This window comes from Ipomoea nil, unplaced genomic scaffold, assembly GCF_001879475.1.
Source record: "Ipomoea nil cultivar Tokyo-kokei standard unplaced genomic scaffold, Asagao_1.1 scaffold3162, whole genome shotgun sequence".
Taxonomy (NCBI): Eukaryota; Viridiplantae; Streptophyta; class Magnoliopsida; order Solanales; family Convolvulaceae; genus Ipomoea; species Ipomoea nil.
The window spans coordinates 260,006-273,822 of record NW_017619590.1 but is presented as its reverse complement, the minus strand read 5'-3'; the positions used below and the strand labels follow the sequence as shown (position 1 = coordinate 273,822).

Here is a 13,817-nt window from a genome sequence, read left to right as displayed (position 1 = left end):
GGGATGCCACGGGGAATGGGGGACATCAAACGGGGAAGCCGGAGACCCGAGAGGGGTCACGAACCAGCGGGTAGCCGGTGGGTGAGGGATCACCCGCCGGCTGCGCGCCGGAGATCACTGCCCGGCAGCGGGTTGCCGGCGGGCGGACGCCTGCCCGTTGCCCGGCGGTGATCTTCGGGCAGCGGGTAGGTGGCGGGTACCCCTACCCCCCACCTATCCCCCACTGACTCATTCATCAATATTTCGTCCCGGGATCCTTTGTGGAACCCGAAACCATGCTTAGAAACTTTTAAACACAATTAACGACACCGCGCAGTCAATTAACGGATCAAAAGCAAGAATCACATATAACTCATCCTATCGTGACTTCTAAATATAAACAACACCCGAGCATGTGAATTCCCACCCAAATATAAATCAAGAACATTACTACACAAATTCCCAATTCATCCTAGGGCTCTAATTCCTCCGAAATCATCAAAATCCCAATTTTATCGTTAACATCAAGAAATATCCAGATTTGTCAAGAATCATTACATCAACATCAAGAACCTCTTTTCATCATCAAGATCTTCAAGAATATCACGAATACACCCAAATTATCTTATCAATCATCAAGAATATATCACAATTATCATAGATGAATTAATCAAGACACACACATATAGAAGGAGGCCAAGGAAGGAGATTATAGTGAAGAAAATAGGTTTTGTTGAGACATGGGTTACCTCATTCGCTTATCAATCCAAAAACACCGTTAGGGAAACCTGTGAATCAAATCAGACTTTCACTAAATAATTGAACAAATAAAGGGAAACCTGTAAATCAAATCAGACTTTCACTAAATAATTGAACTAATAAAATAATTAAACCTTAGGGGAATTGAACCCTAATTTTCTCCCAACATTAAAGGTGTCTTACCCATCAAGGCTAAATCCCTTTTGTTAACTAATGGCGTCGTATTATCTAATTAATCCATCATAGTGACAACGTTTATGGCTCCCAAAAAGATTATGTAATTAAACATGCTAGAGGTATGGTTCAAACACTAGACACTTTTCTCACACTACCAACACCCTAACCATCTCACCACTATAACTTCTTAATACAAAGGTCGGATTTATTATTCCTTTAGTGTGCCACCGTATCATCATCTTCATCGATTCGTCACCACCATTGCAGCGATGGTCACTACGCACGCCGTACGCTCCCTATCCTAGATATCCACTATTTACGATAATAACGACACCTTACCTTCATCACCATGGATCGCCGTCGCTACCGCCGAGAGGGCGACGTTGCCTTTGCTTCATGAGAAAGGTGACAACGGGTGGTTTCCGGGAGGTGCATCGCCTGCCCTCCTCCCATCATTTTCTTCTGCCAATCCCGCCGTCGATGTCCGCCTTCGTTGCTCTGTTACTTTGCCCGGACAAAGGGTGTCCGGAGTGCTTCCCGGGACCGCCGTAGCTTCGGCCGGAGTTGTTCGCTGCCGGGAGGGAGGGAGAGAGAGACAAGGGATCTGGGTTGTGGTTATATGGTTCGTTTATTTCTTTGTCGAGAGAGAGAGAGGGAGAGAGAGAGGGAGAGAGAGAGAGGGAGAGAGAGAGAGAGATATGCGAAGGGAGGGGATTACGTACGTGTATATATATATATATATATATATATATATATATATATATATATATATATATATATATATATATATAGTACATACATACGAATGAGGAGAGCAAACCAAACACCTCCCCTCCTCCCCTTTTTCCAAAGGCGATGCCATACATACATATACACCTTTGGAAAAAGGGGAGGAGGGGAGGTGTTTGGTTTGCTCTCCTCATTCGTATGTATGTACTATATATATATATATATATATATATATATATATATATATATATATATATTCTCATACGTATATACGTATCCTAGTCTATCTATGTATAATAATAATAATAATAATAATAATAATAATAATAATATATTATTATTATTATTATTGTTATTATTATTATTATTATTATTAGGATTAGGTTTCTTGGTTTAGGTGGGTCAAGGTTAAGTATGTTTGGGCTTGGGCTACACTATACTTATTGGACCTATAGGGTATATATATATTTGGCTTTGGATTTGGACAAGGGTCCATGATCCACCGTGGGTCATATCAACCAAATAATGTGGATTAAATCCCTTTTTAATTGTTCTTGGCGGAATTAATTTCATAATTAATTCCGTGTTGAGGGATCGTAACACGGGGTGTTACAACAAAGGACAACGACAACTCAAAAGGATAAAGACCAGACCAACGGCAACACATGCCTTTGTGACTACACACGTCACATGAAGAGAACTCACAACAACGGCTACACAAGTCCTCGTGACATCACCCATCACGAGTTGATATGCCTTCCTTATACCCGGTTCCAACCTTATGGCTACCCCCAACCTTATATCTAGTTCCAACCTTTACCTTCAGGACCCCTGTACACCAAGTCCAACCTTATTCCCCCGGGAACCGTTGTTCCCCCTCCAACAGTCCCTCCAACAAAACCACCGATTTTAGAGTACACGAGGGTACCGATCACACACGGCAACACATGCCACCCAAGAAACACGTGAACCTTACACAACGGTCACAAACTCCATAATCACGTCATGGCCACCACGAGGACCGCTGCCGTACCTTGGTGATTAAGGCCCTATAAACCGAAATCGTGCAATCCAGGTACAGCCACGCACACAACACCTCAACAGGAATCAATCAACGGATCACAACGAAGATATGAAACCATACTCAATTAAGGAATGGATCACAGTCCAACAACAATGATGAATAACACAAGTTATCATCAACCAATCGGAAGGTACAAACAACACACACGCTAGCATTTAAACACCGAACTACCATGCTTATCAAATGGGTAAACCAAACGTAGTTCCAAAGAACACACAAGACTCATCACGGTTCAACAAAACACAATGTTGAACACTTAGCATGATTCAAGACACCAAAGACCTACATGGATACCTACCATATAGTTCTAGACATACGAAACATCAAGAAGACGCTCAAATAGTTCTATAAAAGAACATCGGGAAGTCAAAAGACCAAATACCGAGTCAAAAGAATCACGGAGAACAAATCCCCCAACAACACCACATCATACCCCGTGGGTAGGCCCACGGGTAGGACCCTACCCGTGGTTCCGCCCGCGAGCACAGGCCACCCAAAATATGTAGCCCGCGGGTGGGCGGCGGGTTGGACCCCTACCCGCCGTTCCGCCCGCGGGTACACACCTATGCCCAAATAATCCCTTCGGGGATTTTCAACTCCAAGCTCAAATTCAAGTCCAAAACATGCCAAATCTCACCCAATACAACAAAATGACTTGAATCAAAGGAAATGCCAAGCAATGGCACAAATGAACCCTAAACACAAGCTCTAGATATGCATTTTCACAAGATAATGCATAAACACTCACATTTCATAGCCAAAAACACATGTAGAATCCAAGAAATCATAATATAGGTAAACAAAATAGATTTTGTAGAGCATGGGTTACCTCTTGTAGACTAAAGACTTCACTTTACACCTCAACAAGCTCCTCACAAAGCTCACCTTCCAAACCCACTTCAAGAACATACCAAAAGACCATAAAGATCCTATCTTTAAGAAAAAAAAACACCTTAGATAAAACTAAAAACACAAGATGAACTTAGATCTTACCCTCCTATATGCTCAAATATATGAAAGGTTGAATCTTGGTAGTAATTCTTGAAGTTTTGGCAAGGCTTCAACTTGGATTGGAAGGAAAGCTATCATCCTTTTTAGAGAGAAGGTGGAGTTAGATTTTGAGAAAGTGTAAGGAAAGAATGAAGGTGGTCTACTAGGTTAGGTTACAATACTAACACCAAGTGAAAGGTCGAGAATACCCTTACTAACTTAAGGAAGTGTAAGGGAACAAGGGAACTCCTTACAAAGCTTAAGGTACAACTTTGACTTTGGGGTTGACTAGTCAATTACTAGTTCCCGACTATTGAATTTTCAGGATTTTAGGAATTAATTCACCAACTGAAATAGGATTAATTACTCAATTAGTCCCTTAATTGAATTTGGATTTCGGTGTGTCACAATCTCCGCCTATCTTTCATTGGTACCCCATCTTTGATGTTCCTAAAAAGGATGAAAAATCTTATGAGGATTTCTCTATTGCTCACACTCAGTCACCTAGCGGATTGCTTGAGCCCACCCTCTCACTTGAGGAACTAGACGAATATGCAAGAATGACCAGCATATCCGAAAGGATTGATGAGACAACTCGACTGGAACTTCACATGCCTTATCATTTTCTTTAAAGAATTATTTCTGCTTATATCATATGTAAGGCATGGTTGTCTTCATTCTATTTTCTTTTAATAAAAGTCTTCGCTTCCGGGTGTCAGTCATAATGATCTTCTTGAAAAAGTCCTCAAAATGCTGAAACATTGTCCTATTGGTCAAAGATCATCTTAATTACTAAGTTGGCATCTCACAAATTGTTCAACCATGAACTTGAGAGTTATGCGGAAGTTCATGGTCTTAAATGTGATGATCCTAATAAGTTACAAAGTTCACGGGAATTAATTTTTCTGAACTTGTTGTCCAATACATAGAGGACACATCAACCATGACCTTGATTACCATTAGGACTTCATCCAAGTTATCAGGACCTCGTTGAAAATGATGCATATGCATTGAATGGACACATCAAGTTCTGGCTATAAAAGGAGGATATTAGCAATCGTTCATTATCAACATCTCAAAATCTGTCTAAAATGGCACCTCGTAAACCGATCACCAGAGATGCAACAAAGAGAATCACAGAGAAGGCTCGTCTTGTGCGAGAAGAACAAGGTGATCTATATCCTGGAAATAGCATGCGAGCTCCATTGGGCAAATTCTAATACTCAGACCTCGGGCACTATGATGGATTCATCACATATGAATCTGAAGAAGAACCTTCAAAGGCAGATCTGAAAGAAGAACTTCATCTTATCGTCAGAAAGGGATTTCTATCTGAACGATCCTGGAATGATCCCGACATGGACAAGGATCTTCGTAGTTTCCTCAGAACATATGACTTCAAAACCGAACTCGTCGGATATCCAGAGGTAGACCCTTTTGCTAAAACAGAATCCTCTGTTGCCTCATCTCGCCCTGACTATTCAACACTCAATAAGAAAACCAGAAAAGATGAGGGGGAACCTAGTAAGGCGAAGAAAGGAAAAGAGAAGAAGTAGAGCTTTCTCGAAACATATTAAGATGTATTGTGTGTCTTTCTTCGTCTTAGAATAAAATGTGGTTTATTATGTTTCAATTCTTTGCTCACAGAGAGATAAATCTTTATTTGATTTATTTTATCTTGTTGAGAATCAAATCATAGCTGATGCAGAAGCCCCTATGAAATCTTGTGACTGTTACATTTTCTTCGTGGTCATCATTAAATTATGTGCTAATGGTCAAAGCCATAATAAATGGTTTGAAGAATAACGTAAAGATATTGAATGGTCATTCAATGCTCACAATACTCAATGTTAAACATCAGCTATAAAAGGATGTGAATTGTGAACACAAATCTCACAAAAACGCATTTCTCTTCTAAAAACTCAAAAATAGCTTGATTATGGCATCTCGAAGGCCAGTCACACGTCTGCAAACTAAACAGCAGAAAGAAGCTGCCCAAAAGCTAAGAGAGGAACAAGGAGATCTCTACCCCGGAAACAGCGAATTTGCTCCCCTAGATCTCTCCTCAGATGATGATCAGCCTGAAAAAGATGTTGCATCTCTCACCCCTGAAGATGGAGAGAACCCCATTGCTGATCTTCATGAAGCTCCACCATCAATTGAGGGAGGACGAGACTTTCCCACTGCTGAAGATTGGAAAAATCATCTTGCTAACCGTGACTATCTCATGTATCTAAGCACTAACGAATCTGACACTGTTAGTGAAACAAGGCCAGCACCTACTTCTTCTGGATCTAAGACAGTGAAGACCGCGAAATGGTTTCGCAAGGAGTTAGGCAAAATGATGTCAATGAGAAATGTGGAGGATAAGGACGTGAAGGGAAAAGCAAAGAAATAACTTTCTCTTGTTTAAATGTTTTTCCTATGTACTCTCATCTGATGTTACTCTCTAATCATTATCAATAAATGTCCTCCCCTTGCATCGTGCCGAAACCTTACTTGTTTCGTCTTCTATCTAACTCGAAATGATGCCAAACAAAATGACAAAACGAGAGAAGTAAATCTTTATTTGATTTACTTTATCCTTTAAGCATGCTATGTCATATCTATCTCATTTCGTCAGGAATCTCTCTCCGAAACATTGGAACTCTATATCTTTGTGTGTCTAGTATTTCACACATGGAATATGTGTCAGACCCCGGTATGAACGACCACTCCTGCTTATAAATAGACACATCTTGCAATAGAATGCCCATTCCATTTCGTGACAATGGACAGGGGAAAGAAAAAGATCTCTTCCTCTGTATCCTTGCCGAAGAAAGACCTGAACGAAGTTCAAGAGATGTTCAAATCTCTTAGTCTATCTACTGAACACAGAGAAAGCTCTCAAGGTTCAGCTACTAAGAAGCTTCCCTAAACCCTTCTCCAGAATGTTCGCCCTCCGCTTGGTCCATCACCCCCTACAATGGATGCCTTCAAAACTGATCCATCTTATCTGATGTGGAAGAATTTTTGTGAAGAACAGATCCAAGAGCTAGAAGACCAGCTGAGAAAGAGGGTGAAGAGAGCTTAAGGATAACTTTATCTCATGTAAACCGAGAGATGATTGTAGTCTTATTCATGTTCATCTATGTAATAATTCATCTCTATGTCTCATGTGCTCTATGTCTCTATAAATGAATCGTGGTCACGAAATCGTATTAACCGAGACTTTCTTCAGTAGGTCACAGCATGGTATTCTTTATTTAACTCTCGTGACAAATCACATGTATCTTAGATGATAAATGCACTAATGGTTACTTGGAAATGAGAGGTTATACCCTAACCGTTCGATGAAGTTGATCGGAGTGATCGTGTGGCCACAAACCTCGGCCCACTACCCCATGTTTCTCTGTCAGTCGATGCGACAGGCATTTAATGCGGGTGTTTTGCACTCGAGTGTTTTTCTCTCTCATATTTAATTGGGAATGATCAAAATTGATCTGATACTAGCCTTATCAGACTCACTTACCATATCATATTACCTTATTGGTAGAATGGGAAGAAACACACTCATTCAAATTCAACTACAGGTCGGGTTACCCGGGTAAATATCTTTGCCCATGTGAAAACCCATTGAAAAACCCTCCCCTTTATAACCTAACCCACCGTCTCCTTGTCACTTTCCCAACCTCTGCAAGACTTCTCTAATACTCTAAACCTTGAAACACATTCCTCCCAAACCTTGAAACACATTCCTCCATAGCCATGGCAAAGAAATCCAAAGCATCAGCATCGGACTCAGAACCAGAAACCCCAACAACAATGGTGATACCCAACTTTCCAACCTCTGACATCAACTTTATTGAGTCAAGGGTTCCATTCATCATAGGTGGATGCATGTGGGATGCTCATGGTTTTATTGAGTATGTCCTTGACAGATCATTTGGAGAGAATGTCATTCATCTTTTGAAAGAGAGTGGGATGTACAATTTTGTAACTCACCTATACACATATTGGTTTCCGGTGGACGTCGCTCAGTTCTACCTAAACGGAAGAGTATCCGCCAACGGTTCGGAACTCTCATCGGAACAGAATGCATTCTATGAGAAGATCAAGAATAAACAAGGACCAGCATCAACTGAGATCACCTGGCCCTTAAAGAAGAAATGGCTTTGCTTGGACTACGAATTCCCTGTTGACATATTCAACAAAATCGTAGAGCACAAAACTTCGGGGACAGACGATGTAACCAAGGACAAGTTGAAAATGTTGCAAGCCTTTCTTGGGGAATACAAAGTGGACTGGTCGAAAGTTGTCTTCAATCAACTTAGATACGCCATCACAAATGGATGATCGTCACCAGGAGATATTACAACGAAAATTGGCTATGGCTTTCTTGTAAGCCATCTTCTCGCCACAAAGAAAGTTCCCCTACACGCTGGAGTCTCACCTGGACGAAAGGTATGTCACATGAAATCCAAACCCTCAGGATATGACAAGCAGAAAGCACAAGAGCTTGGATTGCCATTGGACTCGGTGAAAAAGGAACGAAAGTCCAAAAGAGCCAAAGAAACTGATGATGATATGCCCAAGGCCAAGAGATCGAAGAAAGACAAAGACTCCTCCGCCCCAGAGATGAAAGTTCAATCTACTGCTCAATCTGAACCCGAGAAGAAAGCTTCATCAGCAATTCAACCCGAATCTGAGAAGAAAGTTCCATCAGCAGTTCAACCAATTCTCGAGACTACAAAACCTGAACCCTTAGCTGATACCAAGAAAGAAGACCCTCACAAGACGCCCCAAATTTCAACAACAGAACCTGTCATCATTGATGACTCTTCTGAAGACGAAGAGGTTGCACTATCCAGCCTTGTACAAATATCGAAATGTCACTTTCGGCCTACTATTGCAAAAGCCAACGAGATTTTGGCAAGATTATCTCCCCCTCCTCAATCAAGCTTGAGAGAAAATCTGAAAAAGAAACCTGCATCTTCTTAGGGGGGAAGACACTTTACAGAAAAAATACCTATCCCGCAAAACCTCAAAGAAGCGAAAGTCGAGATCTGCAAGTACAAAGAGCTTAAGGCAAACTTCCTTACCACAAGAACCCATCGCAGCAGAGCAACTCCACACGAGTTTGACACAAGAACCAGCTGAGGTGGAGAAGGATGATCACAGTGCTCCAATTCCCACTGACCACTTAAGTCTCCCACAAGAACCTGGCTTGCCAAAAGAGACGACAGAGGTGGTCACTGATCAAATCATTCTCTCAACACCTGTTGACGAAACTTCCCTCCCACAAGAACTTACTGATGCAGAACAGAATGTTCTTATTCTGACACAAGAACCTGCTAAAGTAGACGAGGACGAAAGCTTGCCACAACCTTCGGATCACTTTAGTCTCCCACAAGAACCTGGTCAGCCAGCCGAGACGAGAGAAGTGATTCCACAACCAGAAGAAAATTTGAAAGAAGTTCTACCTGCGCCCGAAGCTATTCAAAACTTTGAAGAACCGAATGCAGTTGTACCTATACATGAAGTGGCCCAAAATCCTCCTCCAACGAGAGATCAACTGCTTCGCCTTTCAATCGGGAGTGATTTCCTGAGAGTAATGAAATGGCAAAAATGGCGGACCTCACTTCTGCACACATTTCTTGAAACCTTTGATGAGATGAAGGACGAGGAGGACTTTGCTCTTGAATGGTTAGGCACACGAGATGTGTACAATGCGACACGACTCGAAACCATAAAGTTCCCATCTGCTTTGAATTAAACAAGCCGCCTTTGGATCCAGCCTTCAAAGAAGAGATGAAAGAATTCAGATATGTTCTTCTCCTATCCAAAGTCAAAACCGAATTAGAGAGGACTCATCAGAATGATCCGGCTTGTAATATCAGCGGATCCAAAAACGAAGAAGGTAAGGAAATTACCATTGTCGCTGAAAACGAAAGTAGTGCGGATATATACCTCAGGTGCCGATGAAGATGATGATGAGCACAAGGATGATGATGAAGATGACGATGAGCACAAGGATGATGATGAAGTTGATAATGAGGACAATGATGCTAATGATGAAAACAATGGTGATGATTCAGGTGATGAAGTTGACAATGACGAAGACAAAGATGATGAAGAAGACACTAAAAATGAAGGAGATAATGAGAAGAAGGATGATGAGAAGAAGCATGATGACGAAGACAATGATGATGATGACTCAGGTGATGATCATGGCAATGATAACAAATTGGACTATGATAGTGAGTCTCCTATCTTAGGCGACACCATGCTCATACCTGACAGATCTCCCACACCGAATCCACCTCCACAAAAGGATAATCCCTCTCGTGATCCATCTCAATCAATGCCTCCACCACGACAAAGAGAAGCCGTTGCCAATCAAGCTCGTGATGACAACATGGATGCATCACTTCGTGATGAAAACCTGGGAGCATCACCTCAAGCCCAGCCATTCATATTTGAACATAGAAGTGCTCTTCGAAAACCTATGCGTCCCTATCCCGACCAAGAGCCCACCATCGAGTATCTTAGTCCCGAGCACATCATGCATCAGGTGTTGAATGCACTCGTTAATGCTGAACTCATTCATCAACAATATTTGGTTCATCGAGAAAAAGACAGCCGAAACATAGCAGATTTATCTGTCAAAGAGGACCATCTGATGCAAACTGTAACACCCCTAAAATTTAAAATTTTCAAAGCTTATGAAATAAAGGTAGTATTATCCTTAAATCCCAAAACAGAGCATACTAAACATAAGAGTTTGGGGTGTTATGCCACATCTGAGCTGGAGAGCTCAGATGCACAAGCTATACAAACTAAATATCCTCAAAGTAATGTCAATACATCATCATGGCACGCAGGCCGAAAGGAAAACTATCTATCTAAGCTTCGGTCCTCTAGCGCGCTGGTAACACACTCCAACGCGTTAAAATACAATATAGATATATATATATATATACATATATATATATACATACATATATATATACATATATATATATATATATATATATACATATATATATGATATATGATATATATATATATATATATATATATATATATATATATATATATATATAGGAAAACCATTTTGAAGCCGGAAGATATATACTTAGGAGACTCTAGGTTTAAAAACCGAGAATAAACTCAACAGGTAGGGACAAACACATTCAACAGTTATAATCACGCATATAAAGATACTAGCATGTATCCTAAGGTCACAAGATTATTTTACGACATTCATATCATTATTCAATCATCATATCAATCACATAAACACACTTTGGTGGTGCCGCAGGACCCTTCACGCGCCCATACACGAAGCGCCAGTGCATATAGCTCTGGCATGGCCACGAAGCACCCTGCCTCGTATCGCAAGCCGAAGGGGTCGATCGCAACCGACCGATGAGCCGCAGCTCATCATAATGTTTGATCGCAACCAAACAGTGGACCGCAGCCCAAAAGTGTATTTCTGATCGCAACCAGATTATGAACCGCAGCTCATGTAAAACGTTTGATCGCAACCAAATGGTGGACCGCAACCCTATATAATATTTATATACCTGACCGATCGCAACCGGCCAGGTTAACAGTTGGTATGGTTCTTAACCCATCCAACTGCCCGTATAGCCAATTTGATCGCAACCAAATTGGGGTATCATGCACACATAACACATAGCAAGCACATGCAACCCACAGTAGCATATTGGGAAAGGGGCGAAAACGTATAAATAATCTGATGCATGGTCATCCACATACTAGGAATATTCCTAAGGGGTTCATACATCTTTCGCCTAGGTCAACGGGATACCAATTCAACTAGCATGCAATACATAAGACTCTTTTATCCTACGAATGGTACCCGAAACATCAAACTAGACTTAGGAACGATACACGGAGTCCGTTGGGACACCACGAGGGTTGGGGAAACATTAAACGGGAAAAACCACCTTCCCACTTGGGAATTTCCAGCGGGTGGTCGGCGAGACTACTGGGCAGCGGGTGCCCGGTGGGCAGTCGCCTGCCCGCTGCCGGCGACGCCCTTTAGGGGCAGCGGGTAGGTGGAGGGTTCCCCTACCCCCACCTACCCCCCACCGACTCTTTTTCAATACTTGGGTCTCGGGATCTTTTGTGGAACCCGAAACCATGTTTAGACACTTTTAAACGCAACCAACAACACCACGTAGTCAAATAACGGATCCAAACCAAGAATCACATTGAACATATCCTAAAATGACTTCTAAACATAATCAATACCCGAACATGCAAATTCCCACCCAAATTTACCAAGAATATCACAATACGAAATTCATGATTCAACCTAGGGCTCTACCCATATTTAAATCACAAAATCATACTTTATCTTTAAAATCAAGAACATCAAGATTTATCAAGAATCAACACACAATTATCAAGATCATCTTATAATCATCATGATTATCAAGATCAACACATAAGATCATCTCATCAATATCAAGATCATATCATAATCATCATAAAAGATTTATCAAGACATGAGCATAGAGGAGGGGCCAAAGAAGAAGATTATAGCAAGGAAAATAGGTTTTGTTGTGACATGGGTTACCTCTTAGCCTTAATTCGAATCCTTGGCTATAAAGGGTCTTTCTCTAGGATCTCCTCTTCTTGATTTCTCCTATGTGAATTCTTGGGAATTCTTGTGTGGTGAAAGCTATTGTGGTGTGGATTCTAGGTGCCTCCTATGTCCTTATATATATATCTAAGAGTCATAATTAGGGTCTTAATGTTATGGGTTTACTAATTCTATTTCTTATAGGACTAAGTGTTTAGTTTAGGGATAAGGGTCCATGGTCTATGGTGGACCCTTCCTAATTAATTAAGGGAATTTAATTCTCTTTTTAAGGGTAAGTAATTAAATAATTAGTTTGGGTTAGAGGCTGTAACACGGGGTGTTACACCCTCCCCCCCCTTACAAGAGGCTTCGTCCCCGAAGCTGGTACGTGGATCCATTTTTTCACCCCTGGACGTCACGTATTTTGGCCTCCTGATTAGGATTTGTGGCTTCACGTGTCGTTTTGCTGGGGGTATGATGGCGTTTGGTGCAGTGGTATTTGGAAAGTTTGGGTCTACCTTGGTTTCCTGCTCCCGAGCTAGATGCCCCGCGCGTGCCCAACATGGTCTCGATTGCTGCCACTCTTTGATCTAATGCGTGCATTGCGCTGATTAGGGATGAGAACCCTTCATCCATGATTTGGTTTTGCCGGGTGAGTTGCGCGAGGATGAGCTCATTGATGATTCTTTCATCTTGGCCTCCCGGATTCCCTCTCTCTTGTGCGGGTGCAAGTGGGTTAGGCTTGCCATCTTCCTCCTGTTCCTCTTGTTCTTCTTGTTCCCCAAATTCTTGCATTGCCCGCCTTAGTTTATTGTTGGAGATTTCCAACTGATCAACCAACTCTGGTCGTTCTTCTGTGGACTTTAGGCAAACCTCCTCGAGGGTGATGTATTGACCCCCTCCGATATGGTTGATGTCATTACGGCGGAGGTTCTGGGCATTGAAAATCATCCCCCTTACGGGTTTGATTTCCGTGTGGCTTAGGTCCACTCCTTTCTTTTCCATGATCCAACTTAGGATCATCCCGTAGGATAGACTAAGCCCGTTGCTAGACTTGCAAAACTCCATGTGTTTTAGCATAAGGGCGGGTAGGTTGAACTTGACTTTGTTTTTCAGAAAGTAGGCAAAGGTGCACTCTAGGCTCCCCACGTCCTTGCTCTTGTTGTTCGTGGGAAACAAGCTGTCAGTTACAATCATGACTAGCAATTTATGTTTGGCGGTTAGCCATTTCCTGTTTGGCTGGGTAGCCGAGGTGAAGCCTTCTTCCTTTCCTAGTAGGTACCCGAGGTAATCCTTGTACCCCGTGCCTTAGGTACCGATCCATGCCTTCCGGTCGTAGTCTGACACACCCGTGGTGGTCAGTTTCAGGAGTTTGGCCAAGCAGCCTTCAGAGAGCATTATTTCTTTGCTCCGGACCTTGGTGATGATTTCCAACTTGTCACACCGTTTGACGGCTACTAAGTGGTGATAGAATTCTTTCACCAACTCGGGGTACGTATCTCC

The 13,817-nt window shown here is 41.9% G+C and overlaps 1 protein-coding gene across 1 annotated transcript; it reads left to right on the top strand.

Annotated features, from left to right (window-relative positions):
• Positions 1-9,575: 9,575 nt before the first annotated feature.
• On the top strand, positions 9,576-13,298 carry LOC109167405 (acidic repeat-containing protein-like). Its single transcript, XM_019316423.1, has 2 exons — positions 9,576-10,388; positions 13,182-13,298. Exons 1-2 carry the CDS (start codon positions 9,576-9,578, stop codon positions 13,296-13,298), a joined length of 930 nt encoding a protein of 309 aa, XP_019171968.1.
• Positions 13,299-13,817: the final 519 nt, after the last annotated feature.

What these genes read in the sequence shown, in the direction of transcription:
- LOC109167405 (XM_019316423.1), top strand. Translation starts at nt 9,576, where the DNA reads ATGATCCGGCTTGTAATATCAGCGGATCCAAAAACGAAGAAGGTAAGG. An exon ending in AGGACCATCTGATGCAAACT is followed by an intron (nt 10,389 to 13,181) that starts GTAACACCCCTA and finishes TGTGGACTTTAG; the next exon opens with GCAAACCTCCTCGAGGGTGA.